Genomic DNA, 20,507 nt, shown 5'->3' with positions numbered 1-20,507 from the left:
GGCTGAAGGAGGCTGAACCAAAACCTCCAAGAGTACGTATAGAACACCGTATGCTTGTTGTGAATAGCAATTGCACCACAACACGTCAAATCAAAAAATGATATCCAGCACTACTATTTGTTCTTCTAGCCAAGCTGCAATCTGCATTGCATTGCGTCTGGAAACAAATAAAATTAACTACAAAAATCATTCTTTCGTTGTTCCAGAATAACAGTGAGATAAACCATTTACAAAGGATGAAATATATATCCTGCAATGCATTTCTCATTATGAGTAAGAGAGGGGGGTTGAATTGCACACTGCTATGAAATGAAATGTGGGACGAACACATGACCCCTGCAAAGTAGCGCATAAGATCCAGAAAGGAGTAGATTCTGAGATTGCTGTATACAGTAAAAAAAAAATCTAACAGTAAATTCTTTAAACAATTATAACCAGAAGACAATGTCACATTTATTGTGTAAATGTACAGAAATTGTGAGGCAAAATAATGTATCTTTTTGTTAAAATGTGCAAAAACTTCAAACAAAACAAAATATATAGCATTGCCTCAAAGTACAGAAATTGCTCATTAAACCACTGAAATGTATTGAAAGAGTTTTTGAATATTTTGAAAAGAAGAAAGAGGTGACCATATTCACAATTTCGAATACTTTAAAGTAATATCCAACAGCCCTGACCAGTTCTACTCATCATCAACTAAGCAGGCATATCATAATTAAAGAGGTCTGTCAAATGCTGCAGGCCAATACACAACTTTAATTTACCCTATCTTACAGGTCCTAGCAACATACTATGGCCGCTTCTTGACCTTCTAACAATGATAATCATATAAGGGATGATATTAACAAAGTCCATTTCAGCAGATCTCCCCTCCATCTCTCACTCCACCCTTTGCCTACTTAGGGCCATAAGCAAAATATCTCAGAGTGTAGAAACCAATGTAGTAACCAGCTAAGTTGACTGTGATCATAAGAAATACCAAAAAGGAACCTGCCGAACTGCTCAAGTTCGCCAACTTACAGAAAATAATATACTGCATTACTGGTTCTAACATTTTTTCATCAATCACACAGTGGTCATCACGCACAACATGGAAAAACTTCCCACATAGTATGAAAACAAAGACAACACACTTCCAACCACACACCCTACATATTGTAGTGTGCTACCCATGTAGGCAAGGGATTTTGTGTCCAACATAGGGGTAGTAAGCGCTATATAAATGTTGCAGTGCAATATAATCCAAAGCTATACCTCATACAAAATGACTTTCCGCAAGCGGAATGTTGCCAATCCCACTACATCCTGTCTTCCTCATTAGTCTTACCAATGTGATGGCGAGTTCTGCCCATGAGACAGGCAGTGCTATAGCCCCCAACATACACTATGTTCATTTTAGGATTTCTCTTGTCTAAACCTTAGGTATAGTCTTTAACCTCTTTCACTGCTCCAGGGTGAAACCCCAATCCAATCCTAGATCTCCACCTGCAACAAGAGAGGTTTTTTCCTGCCTCTAGTTGGAGACATTCTTCCCTAATTCCTCAGTGGGTGTCCAAGCTCTTTCATATGGACTCCATGTAATGAAGAATACAGGTAAGTACTTGATCCATTACTACAGTACTACAGTTCTATTGTCTTTAAATATACTTCACTAGCGTAGGACTGAACAATAATTAACCTAACCCCTAGCAGTACTATGAGAATGCTGCACTCTACTGGTCATTGCTTATGTGAAGGCTGTAGTTTTTGAAAGCTTTTTTCCTTGCACCTTTGGCAAATATGGCTCTTGTTGTTACTTTCTAGTCCAGAGTCGATTCTCTTCCTTTGCTGGGGAGTACGGAGCTGGAGGCGGAACCGCATTCTCCGACTCAGGACCACATATGAAAGGACCAATCACAGCCCTTCGGATACGTGAGAATCCCAGCCACATCATTGGGTAAATTCTACATCTTCGTATTTCATGTTGTTAACTAAATGTAAAAGCATAGCACAGTCCCTCCTTTACCACACACTACCTATTTCTTGCCTTCTTATCTATCTCCCTATTTTTTCCATGTCTACCATATTTCCTGCAATCTTTTCCTCTCCTCTAACACTCACTACCCTCCCCAGTAAGAAACGCAAATCACCATTCTATTATACTCCATTGTTGGTCTCACAGTTTCCCCAGTGTACACATCAGATCTTTCTCTGCTCACTGAGTGCCTCCCTGCTTGTCCACCGGCCTTAGTGTTGTAGACTCTTTTCAACTCACTCTTAATTGGAGGGCAACGGCAGCACGCTGACAATGAAAGACAATTATATACAATAGTGGAGCACTACTCAAATGTACGCAGTAACATCACTGTACTTCATAGCTCAAACTGCAGAACACAAGTTCTTTTCTGTAGAGTAATTAGTAAATAAATAAATAAATGAATAAATAAATAAATAAGTGTGGCGGCCTCATTCAACAATCCCTAGCTCCAATGTCCAAATCACAAGTCTCCACAAAGTGTTAGTGTAAATAAGTTCTCCGCTTTATTTTTCAATCGTCAAATGCGTCCAATACATCCAAACCAAAAATGTAGCCAACACGTGTTTCGTCTATTGTAGGTATACCGACTTCATCAGAGCTACAAATTAAAACATAATTAACCTTAGTTCTGATGTTGGTCTAACCAAAATTGAGCTATCACCACAGTGAAAGTGACCACAAGAGAAGAAATTGTTTAGACCCCAAGCCAGGAATGTACTTATGGGTGTTGTTATATATTGGCAAACAATAGTGTCACAGTTCTACCTCAGGATAGTCCAATCACCAGAATGAATAAATCCATAAAAATTCCTTGTAAATTGAAAATAGAGAAGAAAAGCTGGAGATTAAGCTAGTGTGCCCTAATAATTGAGAGCATGCCATGCTCTCACCATAATACCGTGAATATATTTTAAGCCATGTAATGCTGTTTTAAATGCGTTCAAACGTAATCATGAACAATTCTATCGCAAACAATCTGAAGTGCTGCGGACAAGTATAATAGCTACAGTCTTCCAATAGCCTTAATAAACAAAGTCAAATTATCATAATACTGCTATTCGCCCATAAATCCAATACTGTTGTTATAATCCTGGTGTAAACTTTTTACCGTGTCAATTACCATGGCCGCCAGCCCTTGTCAGACGCAATTTCTTCAACTGAAATAAATGTATATTATTTGTAAGAAATATATAATTATGCCAAATAATCAAGTACATTATCCAATCCTATAACATATCAATAAACTCACTCTTTAATCTAAATGCGTATTATGCCAAAACACCTCCCAACCTCCCTGGTTTAGTAGTATACATATGGAACCATCCTGTGTCATGTATACACCAGAACTGGCTACAGTAAAGTTATCAAGGCACATATCACACTAATAATAAACTCGTAATCCCTAGAATTCCAATTGGAACAATCCCGCAATTATCAGTCTTGTAAAATATTGAACAAACACGCCAGATTATTGATATATCACATGTGCATGATACACTGGTAATTGCATTGTTACCATTTCGACCTACAAATCATCAGTTATCATTCGATAGCTAGCCATCACTAATATCAGCAGTTACCCTTTTATGTTCCATCGTAATTGTGTGGGAACACATTTTATTGTGCATTGGAAAATACTGTTGACAATATAGCTGTGAACCTATTAATATCAAAAATATAAAAACAGACTGTATTAGGTTCACCATAAAACAAAATAATAGTTGAATAGCTATAACTGAAATGAAATCCTTTTGTATCCACTATAAATATCCCGTCGATGGGGAGAACAACTATCACTATCGAGGTAAAAAAAAAAAAACTGTTCCCATGTGCGTTAACTATCTGCCTGATCTTAACTGACGGCAACATAGACCCCCACTGTCATTATTTATTTTATTAATTTAGTGCATTTTTATATAGCGCGGACATTACCCGAAGGTGTCAGAGCACTGTACAATAAGACCAGTTACGTTACATGAGAAAAGTGTCACACAATAGAACGTTACAAAAATAAACAGGAGACTAAAAAAGGTAGGGTACACAAACATAATATCCAACACAGCAAGCAAGGGTGAGGAATGTACAAGAAAAAATTAGAAATTTACAATGATGAGCGAACTTCCTAGAGGGGCCTGAGAATGAAAGAATTAGTTCTGAAAGTGTCTTCGGAAGAGAAGAGATTTGAGGTCAGCTTTGAAGATCCGGGTAGAGGAGAAGGCACGGATCAATGGAGGAAGCGAGTTCCAGAGTAAAAAGAAGGGGACCCCCTCTAAAGCTACAGAACAAGGTCAGGGAGAAGAGGGGAAAATTGTCAGACCAGAAAGATAGTCTCCCTCATTTTTTTTTTTTTTTTTAATATCTTTATTGGTTTTCGCAGGTAGCGCACATCATAAATCACAATGCGAAACAGAACTGAAGAAACTCAGCATATCATCCCGTGGATGTACAGAGCTATGCAATAGAAAATAACAAGGTGTCACAGGGCATTATACATTTATCACGTCGCAGAATTCAAAGAAAAAGCACGCAGGGATACCTTGGCTACAAAATAAATCACATATCGGAGAAGCGACAGGTTCATCTTCAGAAAAGGAGGATATCGAAGGAGCTAGTGAACCATGACGGGGCCCAAGGCGTGACGTGAGCAATTAAGGAGGTTCATGTAGCTGAGGGGATTCCAGAGAGTGTACAGTTACATAGTCATAATCACTGTGTGGCTGCGGTTGGTGTGTGTGGTGCAATGAGGTATAATTACGTGCCTGTGCATCTCCATCTGCCCGTATCAGTAAACATGTATGTGACATAGCGTCCGGGACTGTGCTACTAGGAAAAGCGTGCTGGTATTAGGCAGTACGTGCGCAATTCGATATTCGAACTGTTTAATAATAATGTGAAACTGTATGAACAATAAAATACTAAAAAATAATAGCAAAAGAAAAGAAAAATTTAATAAGTAAACAAAAGGAACGTCTGCGTGCTGTCGCTCATGTGTACTGTCGGTCCAAGGAATAGTCAGTGTGGGAGTCTGGAGGCAGTGTCCGCCGCAGTTGGGAAGCCTCCAGAGGGGGGGGGAGTGAACACCCCACGCCATTCAGGCGCTAGTTCCACGGTGTACTGAGGAGAGGCCACCAGTGTGTGAGTCAGCAGCGTGTGTATGTAGTGTGGCTGAAGTGTACTACTTAAGGGTACCAGAAATAAAACTGTGGTGTAGGTGCTCAGCGCTGCAGTCCGCCTATCTGCCAGGTGGGGTCAGGGGAATACACGTCTAGGCAACTCCATTGCGGAAACACGCCAGGTGGAAAGATTTTAGTGTATCATCCCAAAGCTGCGCAATAGGGAACTTCCGCAATCCTGCCGTTTCTTGTCTATGAAGGGTTGTGCTTTCCGCCTTCGCCCAGTTATCAAAAGAACTACGCCAGTAAGCTGCCTGAGGGGATTCCAGCATTTCCAGCACTTAGTGATCAGCCTCTTCGCCGTAATCAGCCCAAGGTCCTAAAATCTTGAGGGGACTCTAGTCTGCTTCGTCCTTTTATATAGTCACAATAGGCATGTTTCCCACGTGTGCCCCAGCTCCCCGCCAGCACCCTCCACCAGTGTGGACGTCACAGTGTGCCAGTAGGCCTGTAGTGTGGGGCATGACCACAACATGTGTAGGAGATCCGCGCCCACCAGTGCACATCTCGGGCACGCATATGTCAGGACGCCAAAGGACCTGTTGATTTTATCAGGTGACAGATATGCGCGGTGTATGATATAGAATTGAATGAGTTTGAAGTGGGAGTTGCGCGGGATATTGGTGGCGCCGGCCAGCACCACCGCCCATTCCTCATCAGTCCATGCCCTTCCTCTGTCTTCTACCCATTTATCACGTAGGGTTTGGGAGGAGCACTGCGTGTGGGCCAGGAGAGCCCGCACTAACCAATGAACCACGTGGGAGCCATGTCCCATGACATGCAAGTACTGCACCAAAGAGTGTGTCGGTAGTTCCTCAGAAACGTCGCCCCAAGCCCGCGTGAACGTGCGTATGAGCGTGGCGTGGAGTAGAAACTGTCCAACCGGAAGGCCCGTATCAGTAACTAGTGCGTCAAAGGGGATTAGGGCGCCTTCAACGTACAAATCACCCATTGTGTCTACTTCGGCACGCGTCCAGCGCTCCAGTGCTGCTTCCGTCACCACTCCCCCATCCCTGGACGTTCCCAACAGTGGAAGCACCGGGGCATACGGTGTCACAGCACGGGTGAGTTTTAGGCTTCTCACAAAGCATTTGCGTGCCACTGTCAGGTGCAGTTGTGACGGGCAGGGAGTCTTGGTTAAGGGGTGAAACAATGTATGGATCTGTGTTTGGGTCCAGACAGCGGTGCCCGTGGCAGTGTCGCACAGATTTTTCCCACTTAGCCATCGGCCACCCACTGCAGCTGAGCTGCTAGATAGTAGAGCTCCGGGTTAGGAACTGCCAAGCCCCCAGCATCCGGAGATGCGTAGAGTTTCTTTAGCGCCACACAAGGCCTTCCAGTGTTCCAGATGAGGTTCCTAATCAAGGAGTCTAGCTCACGGAATTTACGGGTCGGGACATAGACTGGGAGATTGACATAATAATACAACAATCTAAGCAAAACTATCATCTTTGTCAGCGTGACGCGGCTGGGGACATTTAGGGGGAGGGTCTTCCAAAAGGACATCTGTGTTTGTAGGGAGGAGATAGCTCTCACCAGATTGCCATTTAGCGCATCTGGCAGGGTTCAATAGATATAAATCCCGAGATAGCGGAACGTGGTGGGGTACCAATTGAGTCGTTCACCACTGATGCAGATCTCACACTCCTGCGTGTCAGCATCAAAGGAATACACTCCAGACTTGGCCCAGTTAACCAAGATAGTCTCCCTCATGACCAAAGTTTTTTATACACTGGAGTTAATCCAAATGAACAGTGTGAGCCCCCAGACCAATGTGTTAATCCACTCAGAAAAAATGATTACGACAAACCTAAAAAATATAATTTTTTTATTTTCATTTCTTTTTTCAAATAAGTTTTCAAAACTATACAAATCTATAAATATTTTTTATAAATAACATTTTTCAACATAGTTAAGTCACAAATCAGCACAAATGAGAAAAACAATACATTCAATCAAATCATAAAGACCCGGGAAGAGACAGACAGCAGCATCACAGCATCACAACAACCCATTCAAACCCAACTCACACATATCCAGACAAACATTCACATTCACAACATATCTGGGGGACACAATTACGGAATGACAAAGTAATTGAGATGACCAAAGACAAAAACTGCACAAAAGCAGGATGTTCTAAGGGCAGATTCTCACCGCATTACCTGAGAAGGATTGTTCCATCGATCTTTCCCTTTTGAAGGAGGGGTTCTCAAGCAGAAACTTTTCCGCATTGTGCAAAGGTCTAGAGCCTCCAGAATATTTCAATTTATTCGCCAGGTAACGAGGGGAGGAAGTGTGCAAGGCTTTGTGGGTGATGCAGGCAGGTGTGTAAACGGATCTTGCCTCAATGGGAAGCCATCGAAGAGAAGACAGGATAGGAGTGATGTGGTCTCTTCATTTAGACCCTGAAATAAAGCGAGCTGTTGAATGGAGGATGGATTTGAGAGGGGAGAGGAGGGATTTGGGTAGGCCTGTCAGAAGAGAATTCAGACACTCTGCTCATCACCACCCCCTTTTCTGAATCGTTTTTGGCCACTATAGGTGTGGCTGGGATGGGGCAGTGAGCTAAATAACGGTGATGGATCAAGCCCTGATCTTTGGACTGGGTAAGAGTGGTCTGCTTAATTCAGACACTCTGTTCATCACCACCCCCTTTTCTGAATCGTTGTCAGAAGAGAATGCAATAATCCAGTCCAGAGAGAACCAGCGATTGTCCCAAGGTTTTTAGGTCTTTCTCTGGGAAGAACTGACGAATCCCGCACAGAAGGCGCAACTGGTAACATGCATTCTTAGCGTTATAGTTTATACGGGAGATTGTGTCGAGTGTTTTGTCAAGTATGACACCTAGGGATGTAGCGCTGTCGACAATGATGGGATTATTGTTGAGTAAGTTCACCTGATCCAATGCCATCCAAGATTGAACAGGAAGAGGGGAGAGAGAGGTAGATAGGATGAATAATTCCATTTTGGAGGGATTTAGAATGAGTTGGTGAGCTAACATCCAGTTGTGAATAGAGTTGAGAGTAGAGTTGAGTAGTGAGAGATCGTGTAGAAGACACCTTGAGGTAGATTTGAGTGTCATCCGCATAGAGATGGGAATGGATCCCAGATTTACTTAGGGGGTTCCCTAATGGTTCCAGGTAGAGATTAAACAAAGTGAATGCAAGGTGAGAGCCTTGAGGGACGCCTTGACCTAAGCTAATGGAGGTGAAAGACTGTTCGCTAGCTTGATCATTTGGGATCTGTCCGAGAGGAATGAGGCAAGCCATTTAGGCACTGTGCCTTCCAAGCCCATTCTCTGTTGAAAAGTGTTAAGGGGGGTGTTATGATTAACAGTGTCAAAGGCTGCAGAGAGGTCTAGAAGAATCGGAAGACACAATTCGCCAGAGTTGAGTATATGCAGCACATCATTAATCACTTGCAGCAGGGCTGTTTCAGTGCTGCAATTTTGAATGAAGCCAGACTGGAAAACGTTGAGGAGATTATTGTCCATAATATGTAGGGAAAGTTGTTTCGTAACACATTTTTCTGTGATTTTCGAAAGAAAAGGGAGGTTGGTGATAGAGCGGAAGTTGTTGAGGTCGTTCGCATCAGCGGAGGATTTTTTTAGAAGAGGGGTAACCTGTCCTGTTTTGAGTGCAACAGGGAGGGAGCCTTGACTGAGGAGGAGATTAACTAGCCTGGTCCAGTAAGAGAGAGTATGGGTGTAGAAATCAATGGCGATGTCACTAGGGATGGGGTCAAAAGAATGGTTGGAGGGTTTGGTTTTGAGGATGCATTTGAGGAGGTCATCTTCCGAGATGACGTCAAAGTCCTGCCAAGTGACTAAGGATTTTCGCTCCTCAATGGGGGTGGGGTGGGTGACCTGATCCACTAGTGATTTGACCTTTTCATCAAAGAATGTAGCTAATTCTGCTGCTTTCTTTGTAGAATCCGCAGGCTTTATGGTTAGGGGAGAGCAGTTTGGGTTTTTGATGAGGTAAAATAGTTTTTTGGGTCTGTTTCTGGCTGAGTCGAAGAGGGATCTGAAATGTGATGCTTTTTCATGGAAGATGTGATTGTGGTATTTGGATCTTGCTGAACGTTAAAGAGAGAGATTGGAGGTGGTTGTAGATTGTCTTCAATGTTTCTCCAATATTCTAAGGTTCTTCCTTTCATCATAGAGAGCTTTATTGAACCAAGGTGCTGAGGGGGTGGGTCTTTTCCTTTTGCTTTGGAGTGGAGCGGCTTTATCGATTTCGACTACAAGGACTGAGAGGCAATGGGAGGTGAGATCGTTGACATCCATGATAAGGTCTATTCTAGGAAGTGAATGCATAGCAGAATTGCATAGAGTGTCGAGATCAATGTTTTTTGTGTTGCAGAACCAGGTAGAAGCTCTTTTAGGTTGGCCGAGAGTTATAACATGTGATAGGCGAAAACGGAAGGGAATGAGGAAGTGGTCTGACCAGTCTACATGGATGGGGGAGCAATAGTAAGCAGGTCTTCTTTGGATATAACAAGGTCCAGAATTGAGCCCTTGGAGTGTGTAATTTCCGAGCAATGCTGGAAGAGATCATTGGCTGAGAGAAAGGTGGCTTGTTGGCAGACAAGTCTTCAGTGGAGATTGAAGTCACCCAGGAAGATCTGTCTGTCACTTTGAGAATATTGGTCACTGATGAAGTCAGTGAGTTCCTCTAAAAAGGAAGAACAGTTTCTGGGCAAGTGGTAGATGGTATGGAATCTGAAGGGTGAGCCGTGATGTACTTGAAGATCTAGGGCTAGGCATTCGTATGTAGGGAAGAGGTGGTAGGAAAGGCTTTAATTTGAAGGGAGTTTCCGAAGATGATAGCGACACCGCCCCCAATGTTGTCTGTTCTGTCATTTCTGAGGATAGAGTAGTCAGTGGGTATCAGAAGATCAAACAAAGTATAAGAGGAGTCATTAAACCAGGTCTCAGTGAGGAAGAACATGTCAAGGTTGTGGTGGATGATATTGTCAGAAATTTCAAGTTTGTGTTTGATTGCAGATCTGCAGTTGTGGAGCAAACAGTGCAGCTCTGACGTAACTGTTTTGGTGATGGGGGTGTTTGGGCTGTTAAGGGAGATAGAGATAAGAATCTTGAATGAGGGTGCCCGGGGAAGAAGAAGGCTGGTTAGTTCTGACAGAAGAGATGGTCTGAATAGTGAACTGAGTAGAATTATTAGGAGAGGAAGGTGGAGGGGAAGTGATGTTGGTAGTCTTGTAGCTGGCCAGTAAGTTGGTGATGTCTGCAGAGGACAGACTGTGGTTGGCTTTATTGGGACCCTGGAACAAGGAACTCCTCAGGAAGTTGTTAGGGTAGGGGTATATCTTGGCGCTTAACCCCTCCCACGCTCATGACGAGCTCTGCTCGTCATGAGCCACGGTTCTCATGTGCTTATGACGAGCTGAGCTCGTCATGACCGCTAGAACGCTCAGACGTGGGGCTAATTCCCCTGCTGTGTTGGGCGTTCTAAGGAATGGGCGTGTTCATGACGAGCTTAGCTCGTCATGAGCACACGAGAAACATGGCTCATGACGAGCAGAGCTCGTCATGAGCACCGGGGCGCTGTGCGTGCCCCCCTCCCCCCAGCACAGTGGGAGAATCGGCCCCGCAGCCAAGGGGTTAAAAGTGAGATGGACGCTACAAGCTGGGAAATGGAAGAGATGAGAGAATCAAGTTTATTTTCCAGGGAGGGGAGGGCTGAGCACGGAGTGTGGGTGGCTCGATGGATAAGGGAGGGAGTGCAGAGGGTGAGGGAGGATGCGGAGGGGTGGTGGAACGGGGGTATTGGGGAGCAAGGGTAGAAGGTGGGGAAAGATGGTGGTCGAAAGGAGTGGAAGGTGATACAGTGGTGGCAAGAGAGATATTGTTACTGGTGTTGAACAGAGGGGAAGATTAGAGATCATAAATAGGAGGAGACAGTTGAGGAGTAGAGAGGGAGGGTGGGAGGTGGGGGGAAGGAGGAGGGTCAAATGAAGGCCAAAGGTACTGGGAAGAAGAGAAGAGAAGGGGCTGTACAGGGAGGGAAAGGAGGGGGGCAAATGAAGGCCAAAGGTACAGGGAGAAGAGAGGACAGGGGATGTACAGGGAGGGGAGGGAGGGGGGTCAAAGGAAGGCCGGAGGTATGGGGGAAAGAGAGAAGAAGGTGCTGGACAGGTGCTGTAGGCTATGAAAGGTGAATGTAGGGGGACAGGCAACAGGTGGAGTGGGGGAGTTGGGCTAGATGGTAATTAAGGGAGGAGTAAGGGACTGTAAGGTCAGAGGGAGGGAAGATGAAGGAATTACTGAGGGGGGAGACATGGTTGTGAAGCAAAGGGTGAGGAATGGGAGGTTGAAGAGAGATGGGAGGTGTTATTATTATTATTATTAAAAGGCTCTTCTATAGCGCATGGCCACTCGGGAGCATCCCAGCGCTTAAGGTGTAGGAGGATAATTTAGGGTACGAGATAGGGGGAAGAGTGGAAAAGGATAAGGAGAAAGAAGGAGGGAGGGGGAAGGTAAGGAAATTTGATAGGTAGACCAGGATGTAAAAAAGGTGGATTAAGTAGGGGGTAGGTAGGCGGGATTAGGGGGATCAGGGGGATCAGGGGGGAGGGGATAGAATTGGAATATCGGGAAGATGCAGCGTGGGGAGGGGGAGTGGGGGCCTGCGCGAAGGCAGACAAGATAGGGTGAAGATCATATTGGGAAGGGGTAAGAATGGGAGAGGAGAGAGCAAGAGAAGGGGGGGGACAAAGGGTAGGCCTGAATCAATAGCCCCAACTGAATATATGGATAATATAATGGTCCCCACAGCATAATCAATTACCAGTGTGTCCCTTAATCATAATATTAGGTCTCTCCCATGAGTGTATTTCCTTAATTTTATTGGCGCCATCATGTAACATCTATATATACTTCCGTCTCATCTAACAACATAGAAAACAGACTGAATTAATATCAGCGTGTTGAGCCAGCGCCATATTTGTATAGTCTCCTGACATATTTTATACAGGAAGAACATCAAATAATTATTACAACCCATATCCTAAGCCTTAGTGTGTTGAGGAGCGGATGACTGTAGTGAATTTTGTTAATACCTACTGTGTCTCAAATAATACTATAATCCAACGCTTACATCTTTTTCTATTACTCGTAATATTCATATCCACACCACCTTATCACATCTTATCAGATCTATATATCAAACGCTAACATATTTTTCTAGTACCCATAATGTCCATATTCGCACCAATTTGTACCATCTATATATAATCCCATCATGTAAACAATGTAAATATTGTACCATGGTGGTAACGGTGTACTAAACCAGCGCTATCTTTGTACAGTCTCTTGGGTAGTGCTGTTTAGAGAAAATAACTAAAAAAAGACCATGATTTATATGCAAAACAATACTATATTTGAAAAACGAAAAGCAAAAGGGAGTTATATATACATTATTCATAACTCATATGCACATTACCTCAGCATAACAAGTGTATTCAAAATCATGATTATTTAATAGGAACTTATATGTACATTTTATTATAATTACTCTTTATTTTTTTCATTGCGTTTGCGGACCTCTTTAAATTTACACCCTTCCGCAGTTTACTCATTTTATTTATGCTATATCTACTTACAAACTTACCTTATTTTAGATGTCAGTTATGATGGACGTTTGGATTTTATAATGATACCGTGGCTCTTTGATTGAGTTGTCTTTGTTTTGTTCCTTTTTAAATAATTATGATTTTGAATATACTTACGCCGAGGTACTGTAAATATGAGTTGTGGACGATGTGAATATAACTCACTTTTGAGTTAAATTTTTCAAATATACTAGTGCTTTAGATATGAATCGTGGTAGTTAAGCCATGTATGTATTAACCAAATATCGATTTGGTATTTGGAAGGGGCGTGTTTGGGGCACCCCTTCCAAATACTGAATCAAATTGGTTTGTAATAATTCTTTGTGACTGAATTTTGTTGTACAACATTAATCATTTACTACTTCCTCAAACGAGGTGGTAAGCCATTCACAAACAGGAAGGGTTCTCCACAGGACCTTCCCTTTTCTGACTGTTGACAAAATCCTTTTTTTTTCAAAAGCATCCTGTTTTCTATTAAGGAAATTGGATTGCAATTTTGTTAATGCTTTGTTTTAATACATTCACAGAAATGGTGGCCTGCTTACCTCAGCAGGCCACCATCCCTGTGATGGCTGCGATTTGCAGTTGATCACAGTTTGTGACTTACCTTATTATTATTCATAAGATAGGTCGAATTGCAGCCTACTAGGAATTTGCAATTTGCGAATTGACCTATTACTACCTAGGTCCATTTGCAAATTACCACACGAGTCACAAAAAATGCTAGTCGCAAGATTTGCAACTCGTATTTGGCACTTTGTGCTTGAAAGTAAATATCCATGCAAGATTCTGCATCACTTTGTATGACTTGGTTTAAGTCCTTTGTAAATCTGGCCCATTGTGTCGTTATCTCACTCTTGCAGGTTCTTTTCCACCTCTGATATCTCTTTATGTCACTGTTTTGGCTTTCTTTCGTTTCTGCCTTTCTCTTTCTTGCTCTGGGTCAAAGTCTTATAATGTAAAATAAGTGTTGGTCCCCAAAAATGAATGTAGTTCCCTACCACTACAGACACAAATTAAGCACCATTGCATATGAAAATCGACTAAAATCCATGATTATGAGGGATAGAGTAACATGCAGGCAGTGCAAAGAGGGGCATCCTGTGGTTACCTATCAAATTCCTTTCAATGACTGATTGTTTTTCCATTTTCTTCAGTCTCCAGATAAAGTATGGCAATGAGTGGAGCCAGTACTATGGCAACACTGCAGGGACAATCCTGGAGGTGAACCTTCACCCTGGTGAGTACATCACCCAGGCCTCTGGCAAATTTGCCTCCTACGTCAATGAACTGATTTTCCTCACCAACAGAGGGCGCCTCTTTCGCTTTGGTCAGCCCTCAGGCACCAGCTTCAATGACTTCCCACTCTACCAGAATGGAATTCTACGCTACGTCAGTGGGCGTTACTCTTCTGTCATCCACAGCATCGGCTTCCACTGGGATCGCAGTCCGTATGGTGACTGTGTCCACTGCGCTTTAGAAGAGAAAAAGCCAAGCAGCTAACTGTCTTTCCAGCCCACTTTGCATGTCTGTGAAATGTACAAATATATTCTGCAACCGCTTGTGTCCAATAGAAGAGGGACACCAGAACTGTGGATCCAAGTGTTTGCCTTTGTGTAGGAAATCCGCTATTCAGTACCAATGTTTTACCTTACTTTACACAGACAGCCAGCAATGTCATCCAACCAAATAAACTTACTATGCACTGTCAAAAAGCCTCTGAATTTATTTCTTGTTTCTTGGAAAAAGGACAGCATATATCTTTTGGAATAATGGAGAAGTCCTAACTACACCCCTGGTCAACCGTAGAATATTGGATCATTCATAAGCCAGATTTATGGTGCGTTTTATGATGTCAGACATGATTATGCTATATAGAAAGAGGATAACAAGTTCTTGGTATTATAGATAGGTGGATAACAGGCATTAGTGGCTCTAGGATCAAGCTGTCTATATGGGACCTAAAAGGGAAAACAGAGAAACGGGTCAAATATCCCTCATTGTCACACCACGGTTTCAGTCCAGAGTTTTCAATAAAGAACCTAATTAGTATTAAAATTTTTAATCTTAGTTCACTTCAATTGAACCAATTACATTCAATTAGCAGATTGAACTGATTTGTAAAAGGAACCTCTGAACTATAAACATAGTTACCCATGTAACTAATATTTATAACACAACACGAGGCACAAGCAACTCCTCAAAGCTCACAAACATGAACAACACACAACCAACCTTGCTAATCTAAGGCGCTAGATTTAAAATATTGTGCCCTCTAGGCACACTAGAAGAATTGATGGCTCTCAATCGACCAGAGTCTTGATGGCAAGGGCATTTAAAGGATTGTATTTCAACACTAAACTATCAACACTATCCTAGAAACTTGCACAGTAAGCAGAGATCAGAAGGCAAAATGGCCAGCTAGAGTGCAAGGTTTAGGTAGGTTTTCGGGAACAGTGTAGGAAACAGTGAATCAATCAATCAGGGGTTTGTATAGCATGGCTACTCACCAGTGAGGGTCTCAAGATGCTAGGGGGGCGTGGGTGCTGGTCCTTGTGAGTGTAGGATAATTCAAAGAGCCAGGTCTTGATGCCTTATTGAATTGGGTCAGCGACGCGGATTGCCTGAGGTGGAGGGACAGTGTGTTCCAGGTCTTGGCAGCGAGGTAGGAGAAGGATCTTCCTCTGGTTCTGGTCTTGTGGATCGTGGGGATGGAAGCTAGGGCGAGTTGGGCAGAACGTAGTTGTCTGGTGGGTATGCGGAAGGAATGCGAGGCGGTGGTTCAGGTTTGCTGGTCCTTCGTCGTGGAGGGTATTGTAGGCATGTGTGAGGAGCTTGAAGGTGATTTTCTTGTTGCCTGGGAGCCAGTGGAGTTGTTGGAGTTGTTTGGTGATGTGCTGTGGCGGGGGATGTCGAGGACCAGTCTGGCAGTGACATTTCTGGCGTTCTGTATTTTCCTGAGCTGTTTCTGGATGACGCCGGTGTAGAGTGGGTTGCTGTACTTGAGTATGCTGTTGATGAGTGTGTTTGTGACCATCTTGGATCCATCTGAATGTCTTTTGAAGCAGGCTGAGCGTATGGAAGCAGACTGAGGAAACTGCGTTGATTTGGCATTTCATTGTGATCGAAGAGTCCAGTATGATGCCAAGTTGCGCGGGTGGTCCGTCGGGTTGGGAGGGGTTCCCATAGTGGCTGCCCACCAAGAGTCATTCCAGGCAGAAGGGATAGGTTCCAGGATGAGTACTTCAGTCTTGTTCGAGTTGAGCTTGAGGTAGTGTTAGAAATGGCGGTCTCTAGCTCCCTGGGTAGCTTGGCACAAGCAGAGAGGCCTATCCCAAAGGCAATGTGTAAAGTATTTGTACTTAAAACACACCGTAATACAGTGATAACACCACAAATGGACACCACGCCAGTTTAGAAAAATAATGTATCTTTATCTAGACTCAACAAGACCAAAGCGACAAAAATCCAACATACAAGTATTAAGAAAAGTGACTTTCAAAAGGTTTTAGCAACTAAGTCCATAGGAAACTATGGCTGCGTGATTTCTTGCATAGTACCTGTCGTTGCGACAAAATATGCTGCAAAACTGGCCCCCAGTAATGAAAACATCCCACTGGGGTCTAAATCTGGCCCTCACCCTGGCGGCCCACCGGGGAAATGCCCCGTGCTCGCTCCGGCTAGACGGCCCAGTACAGGACTTTTGCAGTAAGTTACTGTAATCAAACCCATCTGGGTCCACGGATAATGTCTTCCTATGGAGGAACATATATGGAGGTCTCCTCTGTCTTCCAAACACTTTGCTGAACAATCCTCTCACAACAGCTTTATTTTCAGCGGCCAGTCGATGGTACTAAATGTACCTACGTAGAATTTTAGAAGGTTTTCAGTGTGCTATCGTCCAGGTTCTATTTGTCTATCCTGGGTGCAGAGGGCCTCAGGGATCAGGTGGAGCTAACTTGGTTTGAGCCCAGCAGCTGAGACTCTGTCAAAAATGTCAAATAGCACATAAAATGTATATAAACACCCCAGAAACCACACCATTCAAAAAGGAACTGAGATTCCATTCTCACCCACAGAAAAATGAAGGTTTTAGTGCGGCAAAGAGCTGTTCCAAGGTCAAAGTTCTGTTGTGCAGGCAACATGACTCACCTGGCTTTGATGGTACTTGACAAGCGGCACTAGACACCTTTTAACAGGCAATTGGTTACTTCTAGGGCAGGGAATGGGATAGAACCCAGAGTAAGTCCCACAGGTTTCCGAACTTTGGAGATCTGTACCTTGTGAATTGCTGGGTGCAGCAAAAGGTTTAAAGTGCAGCAGCATTCACAAAATCTATGGGAACCTGTTGGATCCTATTCTGAGTTGTAACTGGGGGCTGACATTTAAGGCCTGGGAGCAATTTCACATTTAAAAATGTGGTCCTCTTAGCCTGCATGTGACAAAGAGTTGCTTAAACTTTTCTGAAACGGCTGTGACTATGCTCAGGTAATAGAACTCTATCTAAACTCTACCCAGATGTTTAGAGTGAAAGGAATAAGACATTTACTTGTCTATGACTAGCAATAGACTCATACAGACTCCCACAAAGTAAATGGGACTAGCAGCTTTGATGGATTATTACAAGCTCTGTCCTTTCAATATCTCCTGCAAGTTGTGATGGCTTTATGATTGGTCTGTGTCAGCTGGTGTATACCCTATACTGGTCTTTTGTCAGTTTTGCACCCCCTCCCCCTGTCCTTTGTTTTTCTGGTTAGCGTTACTGCTCTCTTTCCTGAGGAGTCCAAAAACTCTTCTTCCAGATCAGGCCAGAACAGAGGGGGACTTCAGTGTACTACATGTGGTCACAAGTTTGTGGGATATTGCAGCAGGTTCAGGTGTACCGGTTCAGGTGACATGTATGTATATGTTATATTTCTGCAGTGCAAGCCCAGCCAAATGGCAGTGAAGTGCTGTACAGAGTCAACACAACACTTACAGTCAATGAGTGATATGGGAGGGAGTTGATTTGTGGACTGTTAATGCATTGTGATTTAGGGCCATATGTATCAAGCTAATTAGCATTCGCAAAGGCCGAAATTCTGCGAATTTCGGCCTTTGCGAATGCTAATTAGATAAATGGTATGTATCAAACATGTTTGATGCAAAATAAGGAATTGCAAAATTTGCTATTTCTTATTTTGCGATTGCACTTAAGGAATCGCAAATTTTGCGATTCCTTTAATGCAATGTATCAAACAAAAAATAATCAAAAATTGCCATTAAGGATTTGCAAACTACCACCAACTTCTAGTTGGTGGTAAGTTGCGAATTCTTTTCAAAAAGCTTTTTTACAAAAAACCAAAGGTGCCATATGACGCCCATACATGCCCTTAGGGCATTTATGTGCGCCATATGCTCCCAAATGTCTTTTTCAGGGGTGCAGCAGAGTGTTCTTGAGACACCCCTGCACCCTTGAAAAAATTCCTAATTTGCGATTAGCAAATTGCTAATCGCAAATTGCACTTTCATTCCTATGGGCCTCCTGGCCCATAGAAATGAATGGGTAATTTGCGATTAGCAATTTGCTAATCGCAAATTAGGAATGGTAAGGATTCGCTATTGAAAAGCGATTTTGTACATACATACCGTTTTGCGAATTCCAAATAGCGATTCCTTAAAATTCGCTATTTGGAATTCGCTAAACGGAAGTATGATACATACGGCCCATAATGTTCTTTAAAGACACGCCTCACTTGAGCTGGGGTGCAGAGCTTCTTCTGAGTCCAAAGGGAATACAAGGATCTGGTTCTGGGGTCTTGGGCATATGGAGTTCTAGATCATATCAAATTAAGTGGGCAATGTCTGGAAAGTAGGGTCCAGTGACAAGGTGCTCCACCTTTAAAAACTCACAACTCATCTCAAATCATCTTAGGGCATCTGTTCCTGGGCATTTTGTTTATAAATAAAGGGAGGTTTCAGGCACCATCCCCCCCAGCGGGGGGCCTCTTATATGTCCAGACATCTCTAAGCTCAACACATAAAACTGTGGGGAGTCTATCTTCAGGCAAGTAAGTAAGCTGACCAAACAGGGGAATTAAATTGGCATTCACATCATTTGTTCGTTCTTAGGCCTAAATGTAAATTCTATTCACGTATCAGCATTGATATGCTGTGTCTGAGGTGTAGATCCAGGACCTGCTGCAAAGCCTTGTAAGTCCGAGTGGCCTTAACCCTTTGGAGGGAGCCCCCATTTTGTTGCAGTGTTGAACACAATGCATATAGCCTCCATGCAGGTCACCTGTGCATAGTGTCACACCACATGCACTTGTGGAGAAGAAAGCAGATTGCATTAAAGGGGTCCCCTTGATTTACTGAGAAGGTCCCTGCCCAACAAGGCGAGAGGCACAGCTAAAAAATTATGTTCCCCTGTTTATGACTAATTTGCCACCACCCATCAGATTCTCCACAGCTTGGTGAAAGGACACTGATGACGCACCACTGTGGGTGGGGGTACACTTTAGGTGTACTCACTGTTCAGCAAAGTCTAGAAGATTCTAGCACCTAATTGGGGTAGTAGCAGCCAGTGGTTGCAAGGTTTGAGGCCAGTGAACAGATAAACAGGCAGGGTGGCCATGACACAAAACAGAGGAAGCATGTTTCAGCCAACTGTACGTAACACAAAATAGTCATCATATTGTAGCCCGTATGGATGGCCCAAGGTGTTCTGGTGTTGTTGACAGATAATTAATGTATACTGCATACGTTTAAAATTAACTCCTCTTATTACTGTAGCATTCAGTTTGTTAATTCTATTCCAAGTTATTCTTGGGAGCTGCAGACCTTCTTTTTTCCACCGTCTATCTCTAATTTTTTCGTATATTGGGCACACATTTATTGTCATAAAAAATGTTCACCCATGCGCTAACTGACCGTTTTACCGGGACTTCGAGAGCTTCACTTATACCTGAACTTATTGTTATAATTCTAGCATACATATTTTCCATAAAGTGCCTTACGTTAATGAATGACCATTTAAGCACATCCTTTGAGTGAAGAGGCCCAATTTCTATCTCAGGCCAGTTTTTCCAGGAGTCAGAATTAACAAAATCTCTAACTTACGTATATCCATTCTCCTACCACTTTCTTAAGATGCCAGTTTGTAACAATTTCTCCTCCCCAGTGTAAAGACGAGACAGCCTCGTTGATCCATTTATCCTAGGGATACTATAAAATACTAACAGTTGTGTTTTTCGTTTAAAAATCCCTTGGAGAACCTTATACCATACTTTCTTAGGATACTTAACTATTCTCTTTGGATCTAAGATTTTATATTTCATTAAGATTTTATTAGTAAAAAAATATATATATATCCATCTCCGGGGGTCCGACAGAGAAAAAAAATCTGTGACTGTTGTGTGCAAAATTTGCATGATAATACCCTCTTATATTTGGAAGGGACAACCTTCCCTCTTCAATAGGATAATTAAGTGCAAGTCTAGGTGCTTTATTGGCCCATAGCAAGGATGAGAACAAACTGTCTATCTCCTTGAAAAAAGACGATTGTAACCCACACCGAGCAGCTGCGAATAAAAAGTTAAATAGAAGCAGGATAGATATGCGTATGAGTGCCACTCAGCCTAGTATTAATAGTGGGAGTTGGTTCCTTCACGTTAAAAGAAGTTTAACTTTTGGTA

The 20,507-nt window shown here is 43.0% G+C and overlaps 1 protein-coding gene across 1 annotated transcript in view; it reads left to right on the top strand.

Moving 5' to 3' along the window:
- LOC144768627 (zymogen granule membrane protein 16-like) overlaps window positions 1–14,546 on the top strand; it is a 36,830-nt gene extending 22,284 nt beyond the window's left edge. Inside the window, exons 3-4 of the mRNA XM_078652437.1 lie at window positions 1,807–1,939; window positions 13,989–14,546. Of these exons, the coding sequence (XP_078508563.1) occupies window positions 1,807–1,939; window positions 13,989–14,334 (479 nt within the window). The 3' untranslated portion in view covers window positions 14,335–14,546. The remainder of the gene's footprint in view (window positions 1–1,806; window positions 1,940–13,988) is intronic.
- Window positions 14,547–20,507: the final 5,961 nt, after the last annotated feature.

Source organism: Lissotriton helveticus, chromosome 7 (assembly GCF_964261635.1).
Source record: "Lissotriton helveticus chromosome 7, aLisHel1.1, whole genome shotgun sequence".
Lineage (NCBI taxonomy): Eukaryota > Metazoa > Chordata > Amphibia > Caudata > Salamandridae > Lissotriton > Lissotriton helveticus.
This window is presented reverse-complemented; position numbering and strand designations above follow the sequence as displayed.